Raw genomic sequence first — 24214 nt, 5'->3', positions numbered from 1 at the left:
ATCCGTCTTTGCTTCCGCCTTTCCACTCAGAGGCCTGAAATCAGCACGGCCTCTACTGGCAGGCAAGCGGCTCCCTGGAGAATGAGCAATAAACAACATTTTAAAGGGATTTTCTTTCACAAGGGCTTTGCTTGTGTGAATTCCAATAAAAAGCCAAACTCTAGAAAGTGTGCATCCGGGGCAGAGGGATGTGCAGCCTGCCCAAAGATTTGCTGTAACATTCATCAACCCCAAATACAGAAACAGAGATGATCCTGGATTTTTCCTGGCTGTGAGTTCTTCTGAGAGCACCCATCATGTTCTACTACAGCATTACAGCTCCGCTTCTTGAAGCAGCCCTGGAAAATATATTCCCACTGTGCTTCTCTAGGAGAGAAAAAGCAAGATGCTCCAGGATGAAAATGGGGCTGGCTCCACTGGGTGCAGCAGAATAAACCCAGTTCATAGCCACTGGGAATCTGGGCCATAACACTGGGATAGCAGAGCTGGAACAGGCTGCAGGACCAAGGAGTTTGGTCAGGACCAAAGCACTAATTAGGTGATTAGCCTTAAGTTTTAGCTTCAATATTTTCCAGATTCTGTACTGCATTGGTGTATAACTCTGAACTTCATATGAAGTGTTAGCAAGTTCTCCTCACAGTTTAATTAGACAAAACAATCCTTTTCCAGTCCGAGAACCAAGGACACAGTTACAGCTTCAGGCCCAAAAAGTATAAACAACAGCAAATTGAGGAGAGCGATCTGAGAGGATGGGACTTTATAACCTGAAGCTGTAATTGAAAAATTAACCCAAATATGTAAATGGACCAAAACATAAAAGTATGAAACTCATGACTGGCTGTCTTGGGTGGAGCCACAGCCAGGCTCTTGTACTGCGCAAGGTGCAGCTTTTGAAGGCCTTTTTAATAAATACCTACTTTATTCCTTTAACACTGTCCAGCCTCTGCTCCAGGTAGCCTCACAAGGCATCACAGGGACTTGGGATACCTGTGCTCTTGCCCTCACCCTGCTTCCAAATGGATAAGCAAACCCAGGATGGCTCTTTAGTCCTTTCTGGCCTAAAGCTGAGAACAATATTGTCCATAAAGCACTTTATCAGATATTTGTCCTCTAGAAAATCTCAGCATTAGCTAAGAAACAGTCTCCAGGAGCAGGTGACACAGACAAAAACCAGAATCAGCCAATGGACAGCAACAAGGAGAGAGGTTTGTATTTCTGCATGATATGGGAACTCATCAGGATATGTCCACTCCAGCCACCAAGGAAGTGTCTGGCCAGGTACAAACCCCAGAGCAGCCTGCTTTAAAGCCTGGCTTGGGGATCTTCCCAGAAAGCTGTCCCGAGGGCAGGGCACGGCCGGCATCCCACAGGGATCACCCCTAGGGTAGGTCTTGCACCGGCACCGCATCCTGCAGCCGTGCCGGGAGGATCCCGGGATCCCTCGGCCGCCCCGCGGGCACTCGCGAGCAGGGCCAGTTTCAGTCGGTTTGCAGCGCGGTAACGCTGCCAGGGTACAGCTCGGCCTCGGGAAGGTCAATACAGGGGTACAAGGAAACACCCTGCTGCTGACACAAGCTCCTCGAGGGGCTCCCGGGACTCCCCCCGGCCTCCGGTGCCCAGCGGGCCCCGGGCCGAGCCGTGAGGCGCCGGGGCGGGGCCGGGGCGGGTCAGGGGGCGGGGCCGGCGCGTGTCGCCTCCGCCCTTCCCGTGCCGGGGTCAGCGCCGGCCGGGGGGCGGGGCCGCCCTCGAGCTCCGCTCCCATTGGCTGCCGGGCGGCGGGGGCGCGCGTGCTGACTCACCCGGCGCTGCCATTGGCTGCCGGCGCGGAGGGGGAGGGGCGGGGTCGGCGCTCGGTGAGTGAGGGCCGGGGCGCGGCGTGAGGGGGTCCCGGGGGGGATCCCGGGGGTCCCGGGCCGCGTTCGCTTTGGAATCCCGGTACCCTCGGGTGCGGCGCCTCTTCGCTTTTTTTATCTTGTGTTTTTGCTTAATCGCCCCTTTTTTCCAGCGGCGCACCGGTGGGCAGAAAGTGGGCAAGGAGAGGATCAGAAAATAGCAACCCTCAGATCCCGTAGGCCTGAAGGGCGAGAGCGGTGTGGGTTTTTCCCCAAAACGATCCCAGAAACGCTCCCCAGCCAAAGCGGAGCTGGCGGGAGACGGAAATTCCATCAGCATCCGCTGCGCTCACTGCATTCCATCAGCCAAGCGATATCCATGGGCGGTGGGCGCCGCTCCTGGGACAGAGCCCTCCTTGTCCGCCGCCTTTTATGCAGCGCCCTGGCCGGCAGGGCCCTTCTGACGGCGTAAAAAAGCTCAGGCATCGCTTTTCAGGAGAGATCCCTGCGGACCTTCCCTTTGAAATGAATGAAGCAGCCCCACTGTCTTCCTCTGTTATCTCAAAACACGGCCACGGGTATAATTTCTGTGAGACAATTGAGGGCTTGGGTGTAGCTGGGAGTTTGGGCTGTTTTCCCCTGCTTTTCAGGCCAGTGGAAAGTTTCCACCGAGCTTAAAGCTGTGGTCGTACAGCCCTCCTCGGCCCTGCCCGAGGATTTGGGATTGCTTCTTCCCGTCGCCAGGGTTAATCTGGATGCGTCGCTGCCACTGGCAACCTGACCTCTGGATTGTTTTGGGCTTATTGGAAAATGGTGAGAAAGCTTGTTTTCTAGACGCTCGTGTAGCTGGGAGTTGCACTTAGTGGCAGTAGTCTTGTCACTTTGTTGTTAAACATGACTTTTTGCCCGATTGTTCTGTGTGGGGGGATGTGTGTGACATCCCCGTCTCGTTTGTATCCGGGTGTGGTTTGGATATCCAGCTCCCTCTGAAGTTAATTGAAATCAGTTGCCTGAATTAGAGACTTCAGAAAATGCAGTGAGATCTCTGGTGTCCCTTTAAATACTCCTACAAATCCTGCAGTAAGCAGATTTACTCTCACTCCTGTGTATTGGCAGGTTTCCTGGTTTCTCTTTAGCATCCAATTAGCTTCTGGAGATTTAATGAACCTGTGAACCAGCACTTGCTCTTTTTTTAAAGACCAATGGCATTGTAGAAATGTAAATCACTGCATGCTGCTTCCATAAGATAACAAATGATCTGGAGTTCGGAGCGTTTGCCCTCCTCCACATAGTTAGGAAAATAACAGAAGGGCCATGGCCTGTAAATTTTATTTCATGTTGCTTAACACATGCTTTTCAGATTTAAGGTCGAACTTAAATGTTATTTACAGTTGTTTTTTACTGTGCTGACACCTGACTCAAGCTACTAAATCTGGTGGATGTAACGATGTTCAAATCCCCTTGAATTTAACGTGGCATCTTAAAAATAAAGCTGTCCTGAGGTCGACTTTTGGTTACAGCACATTTACTTTAAACTTTAGAGGCTGCTTTGATGCCTTGTTAAGCTTTTCTTTATATATATATTTAAGTCACGTAACAAGGGCAGGTTTATCAATTACATTTTTTACAACAACCCCACCTCTTTGTGTGGAAATACAACCTTTCCGAGGGCAGACGAGAGCAGTGCAGGCCGTTTCTGATAGCCTGATGTGAGTAGGGTTGGCTTTGGAGGGGACTGAGGGGGCTCCAGCTGTGGGGGCTGGCGGGGGCCGGGCTGTGCTCGCCCCCTCGGCAGCCGCCGCCGTGCGGGATCAGCTGCCGGCTCTGGGGAGGGGACGGGCGGCTGCGGGGGCTGCCACAGATTGTGCCTGCGCTGGGGCTTTGGTCTCCCCTGGAGACCCGGCGCGTCCTCCCGCCGCTCTTTGTTCCCGTGCCCGTGGGAAAAGCCCGCTTGTCGCAGGGAGGGGTGGATCATAAAACGAGGCTGTGACAAAAGAGCTGGCGGAGGGAGTGAGTATTACCTTGTTACCCACTTCCAAGTATTGTCTGGGAATTCTTTATCGCCTCTTTTTTTTTTTTTTTTTAAATACCCTTTTAGTTGAATTTGCTGTTGGTGCTCCCTTGGCTGGTCTCAACCACTCTGCTAACGTTTCCCTGCTGCCAGCACCTTGGTTTGGGCTGGGTGTCCTTCATTTGGCTCACAGGTTATTCTGCAGCAGCTCCTCACTCAAGCCCAGTTAGTGCATGTATTTCCATTCATTAATTTCCCAAAGAGTTAATTTCATGAACTGAGGTAGAAGATGCAGAGCTGAGTGCCGGGTTTGTGGTTTACAGCCTCCTACCTCCCCCTCTAACTCTTTATAGCTGCTTCTTGCTTCTGGGTGGTTTCCGCTTCAAGATTTTAGGTTCATACCTTTAAAAAGTGCTCGGCTTTCCACTCCAGCAGCCTTCAGGGAGGTGTTTCATGTCCCAGTTAATGATGTCTCATTTGGACCCAGTGAGTTTATGGTGCACAAACTGCTGCTGGCATTGGCCATCAGTGGAGGATTCCAGTGCCTGGTATAAAGCCTGGGTTTGTTCTGGGCATGGCCAGGGCTGGAACGAGATTTTCCCTGTGTGTCACATCCTTGAAAGCAGAAATGATGCTGAGATGTGAGGGTTTGCTTCTTTACTGTCCCACCTGGCATATCAAGATGCTTCTTTATGAATCTTACCCAGATTATGTTTAAGCTCTTTATTACTGGACAAACCCAGTTTCTTGGCATGGAGACAAGGGGACGCTGAGATGTCATTGCTGTGTGCTGTGTATTCCAGAGAGCCTGAGGCTCAGCATCGACCTGCGGAAGAAGCTCTGTCCTGATGGCCGTGGATGTGGGAAAATCACCTTCTGAAGAGTCACTGAGCGGGAAGGCTGAGGGCAATGGCAGGTGGGACGGCGCAGACACTGAGATGGACTTCCTGGAGCTGGCAGGGAGCCTGCACCAGCTTTTAGGGACAGAGGAAACCAAGCCCAGCCTGCAAGGCACAGAGAGCGTGGCAGTGAGCAGGCACAGTCACATGGCCACTGGTGTTACCCAGGGAGGCTCAAGCTGCCACCCAAAAGTGTCTTCAGCATTTGTGCCCAGATGTTCCAGAGCAAGTGCAAACTCCTCAGAGAAAGGGGTGTTAGTGGACAGAGCTGCTGATGGTGGCCCTGTGCCTCGTCGAGCTGGCCACTGGTTCCTCTCTTCAGAAGAAGAGCAGGTGAGATGGTTTGGACCTGCAGGTGTTGCTGCACCACAGGGAGGTCCCAGGAGAGGTGGGGACTTGATTGTCAGGGCTGTCTCAGGGCTCTCCATCTTTCCCAGCCAGATCTGCTGGGATCTGGCTAGATCTGCCCAGGCCTGCCTAGGCTAAGATGTGTGGTGGGGAAGGACTTGGGCTCCAACACCCAAGCTGTTGCTTCCATTCCCATGTTGCCAGTGCAGAGCTGGGAACTTGCTCAGGACAGTGCTCTTTAAATAAGCCTCTTGCTGCCAAACAACTCATGCAGCTTCCCAAAACCTTGAGATGCCTTTCTTTAAAAACAAGCCCTGCTCTGAGCAGCTGCAGGCCATCCCACAGACTGAACAGAATTCAGCTTCCAGCCTCAGCTCATGGCAGGTCTAGGGTTGGGCTTTTATCTCCATATCCCATCACAAAGGAGCCTTTTGTCTGGATGTTGTGCTCCATTTCATGCATGGCTCTCTCTCTCTTTCCTTTCTATCCCATCCTTGGGCAGGTGAAGGCATCGGGCTCTTGGGACCCGGTGTCCAGCCCTCCCAGCCGGCGCAGCTCTGCCGAGGAGAACGTCCTTGCTCGCAGCCGCCACGATGCCCACGTTGGCCGTCGGAGACAAAGTCTGGGAACTCAATCCCCGAGTCCTTCCACCCCGGAGCTCCTACGGCCCCAAACCCCGCCCAGCCCCGAGAGCGCCCTGCGGAGCCGCTCCGCGCTGAGCCTCTCGGCTCTGTCCTCGGACGGAAACGGCCCCCTCGAGGAGCCGTCGGGAAGCTTGCCAGCCAGCACGGATGTCCCTTCTCCTGCGGCCACCACGGCTGCCCGGGACCTGTGCTGCCGATGGGGAGCGGAAGGCAGGGCCCTGCAGAGGCGGGAGCCCCCGGGCCCTCTGCTCGATTACCGCAGCACCGTGGGGCACATCCGGGAGATCTCCTCCTACCAAGCCGATTACTGGGCCTGTGCCATTCCGGATTCACTGCCCCCATCTCCGGACCGCAGCTCACCCCACTGGAACCCCAACAAAGAGTACGAGGACTTGTTGGACTACGCTTACCCGCTGAAGCCGAGGTACAAGCTGGGAAGGATGCCGGAGCCTTTCCTCCATGACTCAGGAATAGGTCTGGACAGCTTTTCTACTTCTCCTGAGGGCATGTCCAGGTCCACCAGCATCTACGGCCGAGCTGGGCAGGCTCGGGGAAACAGAGAAAACGGACTTTGGGAGTTTGTGGCCTCTGCAGAGAGATTGAGATTCTCCACCCCGAGGCCTGGAAAAAGAGGCTGCTCAGGAGCTGGCTCGTACTATGAACCTTTACCTGTTGCCAAAGCATCATTTGCAAGAAGTGCTTCCTCTCATCCTTCCCGAGGTTTTGCTCAGGATGTAAGGGTGGAATCATCTGGGCCAAGCTCACCTGTGGGCCCTGCTGCCAATGGGAGAAGCTGGGATACTAGAGGAAGCCCCTGCCCAAACTACACAGGGCAGGTGAAAAGCACCAGTAGGTTTTTACCCATCACAGGAGTGCTGCCCCTGAGGAAAGAGTGGGAGGGTGATGAAGAATTTCTTTCCCTGCCTCCAAGACTGCAGGAACTGGAAAGGCTCACTCAGTTTTTGTCCAATCTTTCCTTAACTATAAGGACGCCCGGGCATGACCACCATAACCTTCCACATCACAGCACCAGCAAGCAGCCCCTTTCATCCAGGCTGGCTCCTTTTGGAGAAGTGAGAGGTGGGGGTGACAGAGGGAATACTGAGGGTTATGCTGGGCTGTGGCAACACCACAGCTCCCGAAAGTCCAGCTGTGAAAACACAGAATCTGATGGCTGGATCCATAGGGATCCTCCCCGGGGGCTTCATCTACCAACTGGTCTCAGGGACACATTGGATGGGATGTGCCTAAATGAACCACGGGTCAAAGGGCATCCAAAGAAGAGCCAGCAGAGCGAGTCCCTTATCCAGTGTGTTAAGGTAGGCTGAGACCATAAATAAAGTTTATTCTGGGAAGATCTCGCATAAAATGTGCCTGTCTTTATGGCATGATTAATTAAATCTTCTCATTCTGCATGATGTGTCCTGCCTGGCAGCTGGTGGTAATTTATGCAGGGGGGCTCACCAGAGCAGATAATTCCTTCTGATGGAGCAAGAGCCTGCTTTCCCTGGGGCTCAGTGTCACAGGCCAGGCTGAGTGGAGATGTGTTACTCAGCTGGGTCCCCCATCCCACCTGTCCCACTGCTGCACCAGGCAGGAGCTGCAACAACTCTGAAGGGTTTCCTGATTATTTTGTGGATTATTAAATTTGTCCCAACACTGTGCTCCCACCCTCCTCTCCATTTTCTTCCCGCCCCAGTGCTGGGACAAATTTGGAAATGATGCTAGGCTGTTTGCACAAGAGTGTTATCATGCTCATAGCTGCAAACTCATCCCCTCCTCTGGTATGGAAATAACTCTGCTGTTTTAAAAGGGTCTTCTCTGTATTTGTCATGCCAAATTGCAGTGCCAGGGAAAAGCACTGCTTCATGGCAAACTCCTGAGGAGCAGGAACAGGTCTTAGGCCTGATTTTGGTGCCAGCAGAGGCCCCTGGGTTTCATACAGCATCTTAGAAAAATAATCCCTTACCGAGACACTTCATAAATAAATGAAAGCACTTAATTGAACGAGACAATCCCTTGGGGAAAAGCAACTGCAAATTAACTGTATGGCTCTGGTGAGGAGGCAGATGAGGATATCTCTTGGGCTGGGAGGTGGTAGAGGCCAACCTCTTCCTTCAGCCTGGGTTTTACCAGCCTACAGCACCTCTCCAAGCAGACATTTCATGGTGGCCCTCGATTCTTGCCACACAATGAGTGCTGGAGCTGTTCAGGAGTTCAAGTTAATTTTTGCCTTTTTCCTGTTGACCCTTGGTTTCCCAGCCTTAGGTATGTGTACCAGGGCTGGTGAGGAAAAGGGAACAGGTGCTTTCCAAAACACCACTGGCTCACATTTTTATGTCCCTGCACCGTCTCTGTTGCAGAAATAGATCCATGACCCCTTTTTCATGCTTTGTTGAGCAGATGTTTTGCTGCCAGCTGGAAGAGCTGATCCATTGGCTGTACACTGTGGTGGATGTCACAGGCAGCTGGGTGCCACCCTCACCGGATGCCGAGAGCGTGTTGGCATCGCTGCACCGCTACCTGGTGGGTGTCACCCTTGCTCTGCTTCCTCCCCTCTCCTGTGCTGCAGGCAGCAAGCAGTGGGAAGCCAGGCATCACTGGAATGGTCCAGGGTGCACCGGGTTTGCAAAGCCAAATTTGGGAGCATCAGGAACCTGCTTGGAGGAAACTGCTGCCTGGGCAAGCTGCCACAGGTGTGCATTTCAAAAACCCTTCTAAGAAATGCTGCTCTTCTCCTTGCCTTGCCAGGAGTTCAGGAAAGATGTGGCTGACCACCGGAGCCTGACTGAGAGCGTGCTGGAGAGGGGAGAAGCTCTGCTGGACTGCATGGCATCAAATTCACCAGGTGAGGAGGAGCACTTGTATGGGGCTGCTCATGGACACAAGTGCTGGCGAAGGCATCTGCCCCCCAAAATCCCTGTCCCAGCCTGGCCAGCACCACAGCACACGTGGAGTGGTTACTCTGGTGATTTAGAAGGGATTTCTAAAGGGTGAGCTGTAGCTGCAGTCACCAAAGGGGCTTTAGAGGTTGAATGCTGCATTATGGATGGGTTTTCTTGCACAGTTCCAAAGGTTTTCTTTAAGACCCCCTATTTTTGCATCTTCATGATGAACCTGGAGCCTTCTGGGTCAGTCCCCACCCCCTGCAAATGCTGCATCACAATGGGGATGGGATGAACAGCACATTATTGATTTTTAACACTTGGTTTCTTTCCAAAGTCTGCCTGGACAAGCAGAACTCTCAGCTCTGAGACTGAATTACCGCATTCTTGTCATCTCCATTCAGACATTTTTGCTTTCCAGCTCTGAAAGACACGCTGGGTTTGATTGCCAAACAGTCGGAAGAGCTCGAAAGCCGCGCGGAGCACCTGTACAAGTCCATCCTGGCAGCTGTGGGCAAGGACGTGGGGCAGGACAAGGGGGCTGCAGCACACGGCTGCTCCCTGGGTAAGCAGGGGCAAACCAGCCTTGCTGCAGTGGGCAAAGAGGAAGAGAAACACTCGAATTAGCAAACCCCAAACATCAGGCTCCATCGTTATTTCTTTGATTCTGTTTGGAAAGCCTGAGAAGGCAGCAGGGAGGCTCAAAATAGATGCCCCATCGTGTTTAACCATGTCAGGCAGAGAGCAGTGCGGGTGAACCAGCTGATGAAACCCAAGAGCACGAGGGGAGCGATGGCAGCTCTGCAGGGACCCAGCAGTGACCCTGTCACTCAGGGCTGGGGGACGGCAGCAGTCCAGCACAGACACCTGCTCTCCCCAGATCCCTTGCACAGCACAGGGGAGGTGAGGAAGGGATATTTTTTGGTTTTGTATTTTCTCAGAAATGTTCTGGTTGCTGTATAATGGTGGGAAAGGGAAACAAGTGATTTCAGGTATAATATAGGGGCAAGAAAACTTGTTTGCTTATTTCTTGACTGTCTCCCTTCAAAGAAAACTGGAGGTAAGTGTTTCAGGGCTGCCAGCCTCTTAGAAGAGAAAAACAGTGTCTTAAGTAGTGTTTGGTTTGTTGTGGTTTTTGAATTGCTGTCTCTACCCAGCTTGTACCCTCTGCACTGGTGAGATGGGGAGCAGAGCATGGGAGTTTCTCTCTTTGCCAGACTGCAGGCAAAGCACAGCACCAAACACCTCATTTTATTGCAGGTGCTGCCTCTGTCAGACCTAGGCTGCGTTAACCCACCTCAGGAGGGCTGAGAAGAATTGCAGCAAGTCCCAAACCACCTCCATCACCTCTCCAGAGATGCCAAAATTTGTGTCCACAGTTTCCCAAGGGGCTGATTTCAGCATGGGTTTGTGCCATGGTTTGAGAAAGGTGCGCTGTACAGCAAGTGTGCTGTGATGCCCAGAGCTGTGTAAGGAATGTACAGCTGGCCTTTTCTGGTTTGTTTTTTTAACATAGCTTCCCTTTTTTTATTGAAGTGGGCTGTTCTGTGTTAGCAAAACGTCAGGAACAGTTTTTTAACTGAGCAATCCGTAGTGTGCCGTGAGCTCGCTAAGTAAAGCCGTGTGATTTTAATAGCCCTGTCCTCATGGTTTGTTTATGCTCGTCAAAAATAGGTGTGAGAAGCCAAGAAATAGCAACCCCTTCTGGTTCTTGGGAGCAAACTGAAGGCCTGTTTATAATACCACTCCTTGCTGCAGCAGAGCCTGCTTAACTTTTTTCCATTTTATTATTCATGAACACAAAAAGCCGTCATACTGAATCCAAATAACATAATAAACAGGAGAGTTCAGGCAGGGAGGAGCCAGGTTCTGTGTAACCTGCTGGTACCTGCTGCTGGCAGGAGCTGTGTCAGTGCTGTGCTGGTTTCCCAGGGTGAAGAGTTGTGCCTTCCCCCTTTCCAGCTACTGCAGTTAAATCACTGCTCAGAACATTCATCAAGGGTTTCCAAAACCCTTCTCCAACAGGAAAAGGGCAGCTCTGAAGCAGCGTAAGGTAAGTGGCCAAAAAAAGTTAGAGTGTTGGTACTTGGCTTTAATTAACCTTTAACCTGAGCGGTGATCATCATTCTTGTGCAGAATACATCATTTCCTCCCATTCCTGTGAACAGAACACAGAGAAGTTTCTGTTCTGCACAAGTAGAAGGTTCTGCACAAGTGAAAGCAAAGTTAAACTGAAGCAGTTATGGGAAATAATTCATTGTGGTTTAGGGGGGATGGATATTCTCCCATGTTCTACATCCTCAGCTTGAAGGGCAAGTTTCTTTGGCCCAGGGTCAAAAGTATTCAATATTTGGGCTTACAGGTAAGAAACTACAGTGCCTTTTTCCATGAGTTTTAGGCTTGCTCTACTCTCCTCACACAGCTCAGCCTGACAACCCCAGGCTTCAGCATGGAACAGCACCAGCCCAGTGACCCATTTGTGACTGAGGGGGAAACAAAGAACCACCAAACACCTGGTGTAGCCCAACTGGTTTTGCAATGCTTTTATTACTGTATATATTAACATTGGTTTGGATAGTATGTAGCAGGCATCTCGACATTGAAGTTCATTTGTGCACTCTCTGCAGGGAAGATGTTTTACCCTCAACACACCTCCTTCTGCTTCACTTCCTGATCTCACTGCTCCTGAGGAGCAGCAGGTCACATTTATAATGAATTATACCAACAAGCACATCTCTACTAGAAAGCACATCACTTTATTGTGAAGGTCTCAAGTGGAAGAGTTCAACTTAACCATGACAATACTTTATGTATTACAATTGCCTGTTGATTTATGCAACTATGTTGAAGAAAGCTGTTAGCCAAAGTCACCCCCCCCCAAAAAAAAAAAAATCAGAGGATATTTGCACCAGTTTTAGTTTATACCTCACAACATACCTAGGCTATATTTTTACTATCACAGGGTGTATTTACTACTAGGGGAATGTTACATGGTCTTTCAAACATGAGACTATTTACAGAATAGGCTGAACATTTGAGTTTAGATAAAGCTGAACAATTTTACATGTATAGGAAGTGTTATAGGCTAGCTTTCCTGTGGCTTTTAGCTAGACATCAGGCACTAATGATTTGATTAGCTCTGTACAAAGAATCACACACCATCCAAAACCTCTTGGCTGCTGGTTAGTTCCAAATTGTTTGAGAAAGCGCCTACTTTGAGCAACAGTTTGGTGGGGGCCTTGCTATCCCCATGTCACCCTCCTGGTGCCTCGCTGCAGAAGGGAATAGAAGCTAAGCTGTTGCACTAAATCAGAAGATATTGATTAAAAGAGGATGGAATTAACAGTATATAGAAAAGACATAATATACTGGTAGAAAGTTATACCTCCTCAAGGTTACACTGAAATCATTCATGTTAGGGAAATACTGTTCTATCCCCTGCTATGCAAAACCGATGGGAATTCCCTACCTCGAGTCCTTGAGAAATAAATTAAGTTCCAAGACTAAGTTAGGGAACTGTTGTACATTCAGAGTGCATTATGCCTCATGAACCTTGGCTGGGTGTTTCTGGTACAGCACTCGTGCCTTAAGCACCAAGACAGCTCAGGCTTTGGGGCCACAGTCACTGGGTGAGTTGCAGGGAAGGTCTGAGAGCCATGGCTGCACACATAGATATGTTGTTTTGTGCACAATGCAAGCCTGATTTCCCCCTTAGCCATACAAATTAAGACAATATTTATCACCATACAGTTTGATATTACTTCCAATAAGTACAATATTTATTAAACATTTCTTCAGTTTTGTTACATATTGTGCAACAAATTACAATATTCTGCAGCCACAAATTATATGCAGAGTATGAAGAAACTATTAATCAGATAGTGTGATCTCTCCATTTATAATTCTACAAGAAGGAACTAGCAAATCAGATCTTACATATATCTTACTAAATTTTATGCATGGAAAGTGACAGACACTGTTGTGCTGTTTGATACAAAATGGCTAAACTTCATCTTCAGAAGACTAAACCTGACATCTAAACATGCCAATAGAAACATCAAAACAAAAATACATCCTAACCAACCACAGGAAACAGTCTGGTATCAGGAAAAGCAACAAGGATTACACGTTTATAAACCAGCACACAAAGGTTTAAAACAGTTCTGAAAATGAAGTTAGCTGTCTTGAGTCAAGGGAATAAAAAAAGTCAGTATTGACCATTTACAATCTCTGACCTTTGTGGAGACGGTAAGAATCTGTTGTAGTGCAGCTACATACAGTACAATTCAGGCAATTTTTTTTTTTTTCACTTGGGTTCAGATTGCAAATTCATTGTTGTGAGACAAAAGGGGGGAGGCAAGTTTTAGCAGCAACCTCCACTAGACTGCTTGACTGGAGTGCTCTGAATTTTAACATTGGACTTCTCTGCACCACCAGCTGTCGCTCCCGGACCCATTCGTTTTTTAATCTCGGCAGCCATGGTCATGAAAGACTGTTCTACATTTGTGGCATTCTTTGCACTGGTTTCCAAAAACGGAATTCCAAGAGAATCTGCAAATTCCTGCAAATCGAGAAATAGCGAACAGTAAGCTCATACTGCAGGTTCCTGGATCCCTCCCCACAGCCCATCTCCAGTCTGAGGATGACCTGCAGGGCAGGGGGTCATTAAACTGCCCCCATTTGTGGCACCAGGACACCTCTCTGCACTGGAACATCGGTGCATGACAAACCCAAGCAGAGGCTCTTCTGCCAAGCAAACACATGAGCCCCAACATACCTTTGCTGTTGTATAGTCTACTACTTTCTTTGTGGTCAGATCACACTTGTTCCCCACCAACAACTTGTTGACGTTTTCACTGGCATAACGGTCTATCTCCTGCAGCCACTGCTTGACATTATTGAAAGACTCCTAGGAGATAAGAAATCTGTAAGCAAGGCCCTTGATAAAGAGCAAAGTTCAGCACTATTCCTTTGGTCATGACCAGGAAAGAGCATAAAGAACTGCACTTATCCATGTGATTCACAACCATGGGAGAGGACCCTCTAATGCTGCCCAACTCTCCTGATGGCCCCAGGACAGGTCAGTCACCACAGGGCCCATAGAGCTCCTGTTCCCAGCCCTATACAATTAGCCCTTCCTGCACTCTTCCCCCTGTCATTTTTTCCTGCTCCATATATTGAATAGTCAACATCTTCGACCACCTGGGACTCTTCTTCCTCCTCCTGTAGCAGAGATAAGAGACATGGCACACAGCTGAAAATAGATGCATCCCACATATTTACAAAGCATCAGGTATTAGGTGAAAGCCACCTTGTTGCAGATATGTTGGAACAACCTCTGACTCCAGAAATGCTGGACTGATACTCCAGTTGTTGACTGAACACAAGCGTTCTTTTTCTATTAATTCAGGAAACCCTATACTTCCCAAGTGCCCTTCAAACAACTGCACCATTTCTTCAGAGACCCTTTCAGAGAAAACACTGGCTCAGTTGTATCCTGCACACAGGCTGACAATTTTCTGTTCCAAATGCCGGTCTTCACTGCAGACCACAGTTCAAGTACATTCAGAAATCTTTCAACATCTTCCATCAGTAACTCAGACTTCCTGCTACCAATGGCAGGGTGAGATGTATTCACACAAAACAATCAGTTACCTGCTCACCAAATTTTAGGTTAAGCCTAAGATACAATTGCTTAGGAGCCACAAATTCCACTGTTCTCTTTATTTCTGTGTTCTATTGTATTTGCCAAACCAGAGGCAAACACACATACATTTAGCTTGGTAAGTCTTAAAACAGCCTGTAGAACTGTGTCACTGTCTCCTTAGGATGTGCCCAGCTGTTAAAATTCTCAATTTACTCCTCAGCCTGGAGAAACTCTGCAGGCACAGGTTTAACACGTACCTGATCTGTAACATCATACACAACTATGATGCCATGAGCTCCTCTATAGTAACTGGAAGTGATAGTCCGAAACCGCTCCTGTCCCGCCGTGTCCCACTGCAAGACAAGTGACAGGGTCAGCTCCTGCAGCGTGGCTGAGCCAGTGCTCTACATCAGCTTCCAGAAACACAGCTCAGCAGAGCAGCCATCCAACTGCAACCACATCCATGCCACAGCTACAGCAGTGGCTCTGAAGCTGTATGCATCAAACAGGATTTGAGATCATGTATTTTAAATGACAATTACACTCTGTACGTCCTTTTCAAAAGTGCTCATTTGTTTGGTTTCAACCAAGTGTAGTCAAGAGATCTCTCTGGGGAAAACATTAAGCAGTTTTGACCCATGAAGCAGCCATGGTTCAGTGGTCAGAAGAGCAAACACACGCCAGGACTTGAAAACCTGCTAGGAATAAGGTCAGGGAGCTGCAGGTCTCTAACACGACCACTCCCTTCAACTTTCTTGGCACACAGGCTTCAGCAAAGGTATTTAAAGGCAACAACTCAAGCCAAACATGGTTCCCTTCTCCTGCTGTGAGAGTTAAGGAAGGACATAAGGTGCTTGACCTCTTCTCCCACCCAGGACATGAGCAGGACTCGCCCAAATATTTCTCTCCCTGGAGCTGTGTCAAGAAGAGGGCTGGCTGTGTATTAAAAACAGACAGACAGATTTCAGCAGTGACAGCATTCCTAGTGGGCTGCTCTGTACTCAGGACAGTTATATTAGAGTCTAGAGGCTCAGGCTTCTGGCTGTAAGCTGGACTCTGCTCCACAACACTGAATCCCTGAGTCATTGCCTTCAAGTCCTGAGAGTCTCTGCTTGAGCTGGAAGCAGGGGCTGACAAGGATTGTCTGACCTTGCACAGATATTAGATTTCATCACACCAGTCACCCTTTTAGACTGCTTCAAGATTAAAGAATTGCCAAGTCTCTTCCCCTGTTTATTCCAAGTGAAAGGCCAAAAGCATAACCAGAAAACACTGCCCAGTGCTAAGGCAGCCAGGCCAGTTACAAGCCTTTGTGTCAGTTTTTCCATTCAGGTAAACAAAAGCAGTTTCCAGCACTTAAGACAGTGCAGCCTGGTAGTAACAGCTGCTGTGGAATTCAGGCATCTTGGACAACTGTGTGGTATTCCTGCACTTACACAAATCCTGGCTAAATACTGCAGAACTGCACCAGTTTTGATATGAGGACACTCCAGCACAGAATCTCCTCTTCCAGGCAAACAGCCTTGATATTAAGCACCCTTCTTTAAGGGCTGATTGTGGAAAATTTTGTGAAAACTGCCTCACCTCTTGTAACGGGGAAAATATCCCTTGTGTTTGAATGCATTTTAAAGCACAAAGATGACCATCAATAGCTCTAACTCTGTGCCCCAACACACTGAAGCACACAGGAGTTGGTAAGTACTACTTACTATCTGAAGCTTGATTGTTTTCCCATCTAGTTCTATAGTTCTGATTTTGAAGTCCACACCAATCGTGCTGATGTAACTTTCTGTGTACGTGTCATCCTAGGAGAGAGAGTGAACATAAGTCAAGCCAGCTGCACTTCTTCTGCAGTCACCTACTTCATTATGCACCAATCAGACAAAAGAACTTAATTTCCTTGTAAAACCAGCCTGATGTCTCAAGGCAAAGTCTTCCACCAAGTATTTACTTTTCAAAAATTCTGCACCTTTTAAAAGCACCAACCAGACTCGTGTTTCAAAAACCAGTCAAAAAACAGCCTCTTTTCTGGAAATCCTGTAATGTCAGTCCTTGTGAGCTGCAGCATAAAATACAGTCTTTGCTTCAGACTGAAGAGTTACTTAGAATAACCACTTAGGTTATTGAAACACATCACATTTTTACTTTCCTTTGATGGTTCTTCGTCTGTGTTACACAGCAGCTACCTAGAACAAGTCAGAGGCTCTGTCTCAGTCACACATGAGTGTCAGATCCTCTGCTGCTGGTTGCTAAGGCAGGTTAGAGTTACAGCTGGAGTACTTGTGCTGAGGCCTCTGCTCTGCAGCCTGTGTCGATACAGGAGGGAAAACACTGCTTCAGCAGCTTGCAGGGACCTGGCTGCAGTCTCCAACAGGCCTTAAGGCACACAGGAACTGCTGGGTCAGCCTTTGCTACCTTCTAGTGATTGTCAGCTTGTCAGCATGAAGGAAGTTTCTATTCCTAAAGTACCCAAAGGATAGAACTTCAGGTACAATGTACCACAAAAGGCTTTATGCAACCAGTAGGTATCACAAAAGCAAGGGATTCCTCTGGGCTGTGAATGGAAGACATCTTAGGTAATACATCCAAGTAAGAATAAAGCATTAAGCCTTTCAGAATGACATGACATTTATTTCCTTAACACTTCAATACTCCAAAGGGTATGTTTGAAAAGCCTGAAGAAATTTAACCTACAGCAGCAAGAAAACACAGGTGTGGTATGCTGTGGTAATTCCTTATGTCATGTAAAACAGCTTAGTTGGAAAAACACATCTTGAGAGGAAAAGGCTACTCAGTTGAAGAAACACCAGATAACAGAGCGCAAACTTAAGTTTGCTATCAAAAAAGAAAAGTTGGATTATTCACATGAAGCCAAAGTAAATTTAAAAGTAACTGCAGGAGAAACAGGCTAGACTGCTCTGAGAGTGCTGCTCCAGCTGTGGTGTCACTTCCAAACCACTGCCTCCATACTGTGAGCAGAGCAGGTGTTCATCCTGGTACCAACAGCAGCCACAATGGCTTTAACTGAGGCTGTCTGTACACCCAGGTCACCATTTCCTATTCATGACATCAGGTACAACAGGCTCCTTCCAGAGGTGCCCAGAGGAATTTCTCAGGCTGTGAAAACGAAGCCATCATCTTGCAGTAGTGTCACACTCAAGTTTCTAAGTTCATGCCCCATATCCTGCTTCTCCTCCTCTCCTCCCATGGCAACGTAAAGCTGCACTTTGGCATAGACAGAGATAAGAAGTTCACTGGACTTCAGCTTTTTCTACTAAGAGCTGTCAAACCCATTTTACATTTTCTTGTTGTCAGGAAAGCTAGAGCCAGAACAGTTCACTAGCAAATACAACATTCACTAAAGAAAGAGCAGAAGGTCTTGTTATTCCTAGAGTATTATTTCCATTACTTCTCTGACTAAACTGGTAGGTCTTTTTACTGCAGATATCAAACTTCATCTGGCTGAAATGTTCTTATCAAGTAGTAACTGATCAAGGTCTGTACTCCTCATGCCTAATGACACAACCCCAGAATTTCTTCTATCCTCAGCATTCTACCACTACTATAATGATGAAAGTTAAATTAGGGTATCTTGTTTTCAAGTAACAGAAAAATTAGAATTAACCTTAGCTGGACATATTATTGATGTTGTTTCTTTCCAATTTAGTCCAACAATGAAATCAGATAGACACAAATTCAGAAGACAGGAGGAGTTTGCAATGCTATAATTATTCTTTGGTACTACCAGGCCTCTCAGACATCAGCCCTGCTACCTGAAGGGAAGTTCTTGCTAAGTGCCTCTTTTACATAGTTGCCAAGCATGATCACTTACTGCAAACCTAAGTAGAAGGCAAGATTTCCCAACACCGGAGTCTCCAATCAGAAGTAGCTTGAATAAATAGTCACTGCAGAAGGAAAAAAAAAAATTAGGTCACTTAATGAAAAACACTGTCAAGAATGAAGTTCCTTACAGCCAGTACATTATGACTTTTGAGAAGGGTAAATTAATTCACTGCTAGGGAAATCACCTACAACTCCAAGTTTCTATATTTGGTTTAGAAATTCACAATTTACTTGGTAAGAGAAGTACGAGGTAGATGCTCTGAACACAGCATTGTTGTGTGCAACTGTGCCTTCCTGGCAAGTTACTCCCACAGTCCTACCTCAGCCCTTTGTGGTCTAGCTGAGATGAAAATCCTGCTTTGCAATTGAGTGCAAGCCCCCTTGTTTGGCTGAGTGACTCAAATAACACACAGGTGGTGGTAACAGCCTGCTGCCCTCCAGGGCCATTATCTTTGCTCTCTGGACTCAGATGTTTGATTCCACTGCCCAGCTTCACCAACACCAGGGAGCTGCCAAACCCAGCCATTTCTTTCCTCATATTTAAGTTCCAGCAGAATGCAACAGCACAACTGAATATCCACCTTCCACAACAGACTATGAGCAGTGACCACTACCACACCTGCCTTCCAGGAATTAAGCAAAGCTCAAGTCATTTCCAGATGAGGATACACCTCTGGAGATGGCAGGTGTGGTATTAGTAATTTTCAAGGTACAGTGGAAGAATTGACAAATCTTGTGCTTAATGTTGAGTCTTCCCAACATTAAAGAATAATCACAGTGTCACCAACCAGCCTATATTTACACTTCAAAGAGTAGTGAAGTTGGCAAAATATGAGTTTTTGTGTTAGTCCTAAGACTAATGGGGAAATTTCACGCTAGGGACCAGTTACCGGAAAAAAACACCCCACCACTTAGACTTATTCTGCTTCTCAAGTACTATGCTAACTAATTCTCAGCTGACAACTCTTCAGCCCTGTAATGGCCAGGACTAAGTCCTGTTCCCACTTAACCACAACAGTTCTACAGCCATATTTTTATGCCCACTTAAGCAAGGTGAGTAAAGATTAAGGATATGTGAAGTGCCTGAAGTCAACTGTCCCCACCTATTATTCCCTAGAATCACCACTGCCTCTGGTTGGCAGGGATCCAGCCAGGAAACTGCATCCATCCCCAGCTGATAACAACCAAGCAGATGGCCAACCACGGCTTCTCACCACTCCTCTGGCTCAAGGGCCCAAGTGCCTCTCACCTGGCTGGGCCCAGGCTGCAGAACACACCCAGCTGAAACCTCCAGTCTGCAGCACTTCTGCCAAGCCTAGAGAGGAGTCAGCGGTGCTAAATGTATAACTAATAACCCAATCCTTAAAATGCAACCTTTACTAACCTTTCCTAACAGTGTAAAAGCACTGAAGGCATAAAAAAAGAAAGTCAAAGGATACCCAGCAGTTTACAGTCACAGAATTCACCACTCAACCTGTCAAGCCATGTACTACCACAGGGCAAGACGGCTTTAGGAGAATGACAATTAACCCAAACTGTTCAGGGGATGTATGTTACATTACCCCACAATGCACACATCTCCGTAGGTTCAAGCTGCCTGAAGCACTATTACAGACCAGAAAACTTCTCACCCCTAGTAACAGTTTGGTTCCTGAGGGCAGCAGAAACTCTGCAACCCAGAGACCAAGGAAAAGTAGGAGGGTTCCAGGACCCAGTCCACTGTTACACCCATGCCTTCATCCCCTCCACTGTGCCTCAGGCTTCACTCAGCTCCTTCCAACTCCAGCAGGAAGTTTGGGTGGCTCAGTCCCCAACCAACACAGAATTCTCAGCAATCCTGAACTCAAATTACTTCTTTCAGCTTGCAGCATGTTATAATCCCCTTGAGAATATTAACACATGAATATTAGCACTGTATTGTCTTCATTAAAATTAGTGGGGAAAAAAGTATCTCCTTCCTGGTAGAGATAAGGCTTCAGCTGTAGGTCTGAGATCCACTTAAAAACCTCCACTTGCTTCCAAGAGTAATTCAGGTTTCCCCAGGCCCCAAACATGAAAACTGGTCTTCCTCTGTTATTCCTCACACTAAAGAGCAGCTCCCAGCCAAACCTACCCATTAAATCTCTTACTCTTCAGCAGAAAACAGGAACAGTAACAGTGTGTACACAGAACAAATGTTGTGATAATACAACAAGAACTCAGAAGTCAAACTGGGTTTGGTATCTTTGCTATTCAACTGTTCCCTCACTTTGGGCTTCAGTATTTCCAGAACCACAGAGACACACAGTGGTGTAAGCCACCTGCCCCAGCCCCACCAAAACCAGGGCCAGCACCAGCACAGCTGGAAACAGCCTTTACTGAGTTAGCTCTGTCTCTGACCTTAGAAACGGGTGTTGTGTCACAAAAACCTAATTTTGGTGGTAAGACTTTCATCAGTTTGGGAATAATGTAAGACTTTAGGAACTTAAGGTTTTAATTTTTTAGAACACTCCACATTCCAATATTATATTTCCTTCCTTTCCAACTGCAGCCTAAAGCCTTAAAGGATACAGCTCCCAAGACCTTTCAAAATATAGCAGGTGCCCATTTAGGGCCAAAAGAACCAAATGTACAGTTTGTTAGACAGAGTGCGATGCTTGAGACAGCTCTTGGGTACGGCAACAGTTCAAATCAAATAAAATTTGCAGAAACCCATTTCTAGACTGAGCTACACCAACAGAATATTTGGGTAAAGGGGTTCAACTGTAGCAATGCATCCAAAAAGCCACACACGTTATATGGTATTTACTCCTGAAGAGCCACACAAACATTTCTGAAGCCACTGAATTTTGCCCTTTTAACTTGGGATACTTAAAACTCATCATCTCCTCCAGTTCAGGGAGCCTTCATAAAGCTGGCTGAGCTATGCAGCACAGCCTTCTCCATGCTCCTTGGGAGACAGTGGGAATTCAGGTTAATCATTCAATTATTTGTCACCATTTACATAAGCCACTCATACTTGGGTTGTTTATAACAGCACACTGGAAGAGCATGTGCAGCAAGGTGGGTATGGTGAGTAAGAGCGAGGCTTTCAAATCCTCCCTGTAACTTCCTCTTGCCAGAGATAAAGGACAAAGATGTTAAATGTAACTGCCTCTTGCCAAAAAAAAAAGAAAAAAAAAGAAAAAAAAAGGCACCTCCAAAACAGCCCTGTTGATGTTTTGAGCAGTGCAGCATCCTCTTGATACACACATGTCCCATATCAGCAAGTTCAGCAGAAAACCAGGAAATCAAGTTGAGGAGAGACCTGGCCAAAACTGTGTGGAGCAAGGGACCCGTGGGCCTCTAAGATACTATTGTTTATCTAATTTATACAAGGAGGCATGTAGGGATTTCTTAAATGCCAGGGAGGTTGTATGCCAAAACAGACAAGGCTAGGTAGTCATCTGTCTGCAGCAAGGAACTGCTGGAATTGGCTTTAATCACTGATGTCAGCTGCAGGTCCACTGTAAACAAGTACTCAGGGCAGCCTCAGTCCCCACTCTTCTACCACCCCAGAAATTTGGAAGAAGAGTATGACTGTCACTCTGATTACACACTGCTTGTGTAAGTAAACAGAATCCAGAAGACACAATGCCACTTTACATGGCAGATTGCTGTTTAGAAAGGTTAGAACACAAACACTTTCAGATAATTACAGCAACCCAGGAGCTGTCACTCAATTGTCATCTACTAACCACTATCACCCAAAGACTGAAACCCAACCCACTGGTATTCCCAAACACTTCTGAAAAATGTAAAAAGAACCCCCCCAAGATTTGCTCCAAAACCCACTGAGTTTCCTCATCTGTGCTGGAAGGTATCTAGAACAAGACCCAGGCAGAACACTGATCTGATCAAGATTAACTCCTGATACCACTTGGCTGCTATGCACCGTGCACCACCAGCGTGTTTACGCTACAGGCAAGTTGCAGAAGGGCAGGAAATGCTGAACCTGACATGATCTAGTCACAACAGAGTCAATATTGACATTTTGCTCACTCAAACACCGCCAGGGAGGGAGGAACAGAGGGAACACATCCCAGTGCTGGCTGGGCAGGTGTTTTCAGAATTTGGCTTTCAAACACTAATTTTATAATCTCATCCACCCCTTTTCAACTCCTTCACTCAATCTAAAAATTAACATTCCACTCGGCCATCCCACAGCCCTGAAGCTTCAAGGAGGCTCTCAGAAGCACAACTCCCCTTCAAACCTTTGCATGAGCAGTATCTAACCCTGCAGCTTTAGCAGGAAAGCTGAAGGAAGTAGGTCTTTAGTTAGAAATTTTAACTAGCAATCCCACTGACTTCTGACGGAGTTGTGGCCAGGAGAGAGGATTTGGGGCTGCAACCTGATCTGAAGCTGTGATAGGGAAGCGAGAATGTGTTACATTATAGGCAAGGCACTTCTGAGAGGAAAAATGGATGTATCTCTTACAGGGAAATAGAAGGAGCAATGTCATAATCTCGTAAATCTTACTCCTGTTTTAACAGGGATCCAAGTACACACATCACAGTGACAGGTATTTTCTGTCCATCTCACCACACCCTTCCCATCTCCTCCCCTCATCCTGCTGACGCCACCCTCTCAGGAAGCGTCAGTTTAACACTGCGAGTTAATCTCAAACTACAGCTTTTCCTCTTTGTTTCACTTTCAAGAACTCGGCTGTGCTCACCACCAGGACCAAGCACTCTTCACTGAGAATGAGTCTCTGAAAACACTGTCCTCAGCATTCAGTACTTCGTTGCAGGGAACAACCCTCTGTATCAGACTAGAGGGCTGACAGACTGCAAGAAAGAAAAAAAAAAAAATTCTATGGAAAAAGCCCCCTCCAACTTATTTTTCTTAGCGGCCTAACACTCTGCAGGTGGTTTTCCCACTACAAAACTCAACAGTCTGCAAGGTAAATTTGAGTTTAACTCTTGAGAGCCATTAGGACCATGGGGCACCAGCAGTTTGTTGGTTTTTTTTATCCACTGCCCACCTCCAGCTACCGTTTTGGTGTTTTCCAAAGCTACACCAGCAAGTTTGTGATGTAATCTTGCCAAGATGTAACTCGAGTTCCTGGCTGTACCTCCTGGGTGTCACCAACTCCCTCACTAGCCCATGACTACTTGTTTGCTCCTCAGGTGATTTTAATGGACTCAGAGTGCTTGCAACCAACCCCAGTGACATAAGTGGAGAGCACAGGAGCCATGGCCACACAGGTCAGGAGCCTCAGCTGTGTGGAGAAGTGAGCCACGAGGACAAAATTGTGGGTGTCTTCCAAGAGCAGAGTCCATGGATATCCAGAGCAGCAATGTCACACCACACGTGCATTTCAGTACCAGAGCCACTCCAGTGGCATCACATGGGACAGGGGCTTTGCCACCCCAAACTGGGGTGCCAGCAAAGCCAGCATCTGTGAAAGGATCCTAAACACGCCCTACAAAGCTAAAGGGTTGGAAGCCCAGCAGCTGATTTTTTGAACTGCTTTCTAAACTAAGCCCAAGTCCCTCCTCTAACTCAAGAAACTATTGAGCAAAATAAAGTTCATTGCTCCCGACAGTCTGGTGGGCAGGATACAGCTCCCCGAGTTTCCTGAATACAGACAACCCCTGGGCAGAGAGCTCAGACAGCCCGACTCTCGAGCAGGCCAACTAAAGAAAAAAGCCATACTCACACAACGACCCTCCCAAAAACCCCCTCAGTCGTCACCAGTTTTTCTAAGCAGGTGCTATTTCAGCTGGAAACAGCCCCAAGAGCGTTCTATTATCAAGTCACAGCGTTGCAAAATCTACATAGGCAAGAAGTGTTTTGCAAGAGCCATGTGACACACACATGACTTGCAGCTAAAGCGAAGGGTGGACCCCTGGCTACGGAGCCGCCACCGGCCGGGGGGATCGGCTTTCACAGGGTGCCCGTGTCCCCCCGGTCACTTGTTGGAGTCGAGGCCCCGATGTGCATTCCCGAGGTTCGGGAAAATCTCCGCGGCTGCGCCCCACGGCGCTGCCGTGGCGGCGGATGCCGGTTCCCGCCGGGGACACCATTAACCCCCCACGGGCCCGCCGGGACCCACCCCCGGGCGGCCGCGCTGCCTCCCGCCC

General features: G+C 47.8%; 2 protein-coding genes across 2 annotated transcripts; one reads left to right on the top strand and one right to left on the bottom strand.

The window, feature by feature from the left end:
* Positions 1–1901: 1901 nt before the first annotated feature.
* Positions 1902–10254, top strand: CEP68 (centrosomal protein 68). Its single transcript, XM_015621039.3, has 7 exons — positions 1902–2645; positions 4647–5075; positions 5593–7053; positions 8138–8260; positions 8486–8582; positions 9041–9184; positions 9880–10254. The coding sequence occupies exons 2-7, from the start codon at positions 4692–4694 to the stop codon at positions 9909–9911; spliced, it is 2241 nt and encodes a 746-aa protein (XP_015476525.1). The 5' UTR covers positions 1902–2645; positions 4647–4691; the 3' UTR covers positions 9912–10254.
* Positions 10255–11138: 884 nt separating this feature from the next.
* Positions 11139–24157, bottom strand: RAB1A (RAB1A, member RAS oncogene family). Its single transcript, XM_015620409.2, is given in 8 exon segments — positions 11139–12994; positions 12996–13180; positions 13397–13528; positions 14524–14619; positions 15976–16071; positions 18099–18171; positions 23791–23844; positions 23988–24157. Coding segments are annotated over 8 exon segments (852 nt in total). The 3' UTR covers positions 11139–12948.
* Between the last annotated feature and the right edge of the window lie 57 nt (positions 24158–24214).

The sequence above is a fragment of the Parus major genome, chromosome 3, assembly GCF_001522545.3.
Source record: "Parus major isolate Abel chromosome 3, Parus_major1.1, whole genome shotgun sequence".
Classification (NCBI taxonomy): domain Eukaryota; kingdom Metazoa; phylum Chordata; class Aves; order Passeriformes; family Paridae; genus Parus; species Parus major.
The sequence above is the reverse complement of the archived record's forward strand: the minus strand, read 5'-3'. Positions and strand labels throughout refer to the sequence as shown.

Bases quoted from the DNA above. Each gene is read 5' to 3' on its own strand.
- CEP68 (XM_015621039.3), top strand. From the start codon at position 4,692: ATGGCCGTGGATGTGGGAAAATCACCTTCTGAAGAGTCACTGAGCGGG. The intron at 7,054-8,137 runs GTAGGCTGAGAC...TTTGTTGAGCAG, and splicing joins CCCTTATCCAGTGTGTTAAG to ATGTTTTGCTGCCAGCTGGA. The intron at 8,261-8,485 runs GTGGGTGTCACC...TTGCCTTGCCAG, and splicing joins CATCGCTGCACCGCTACCTG to GAGTTCAGGAAAGATGTGGC.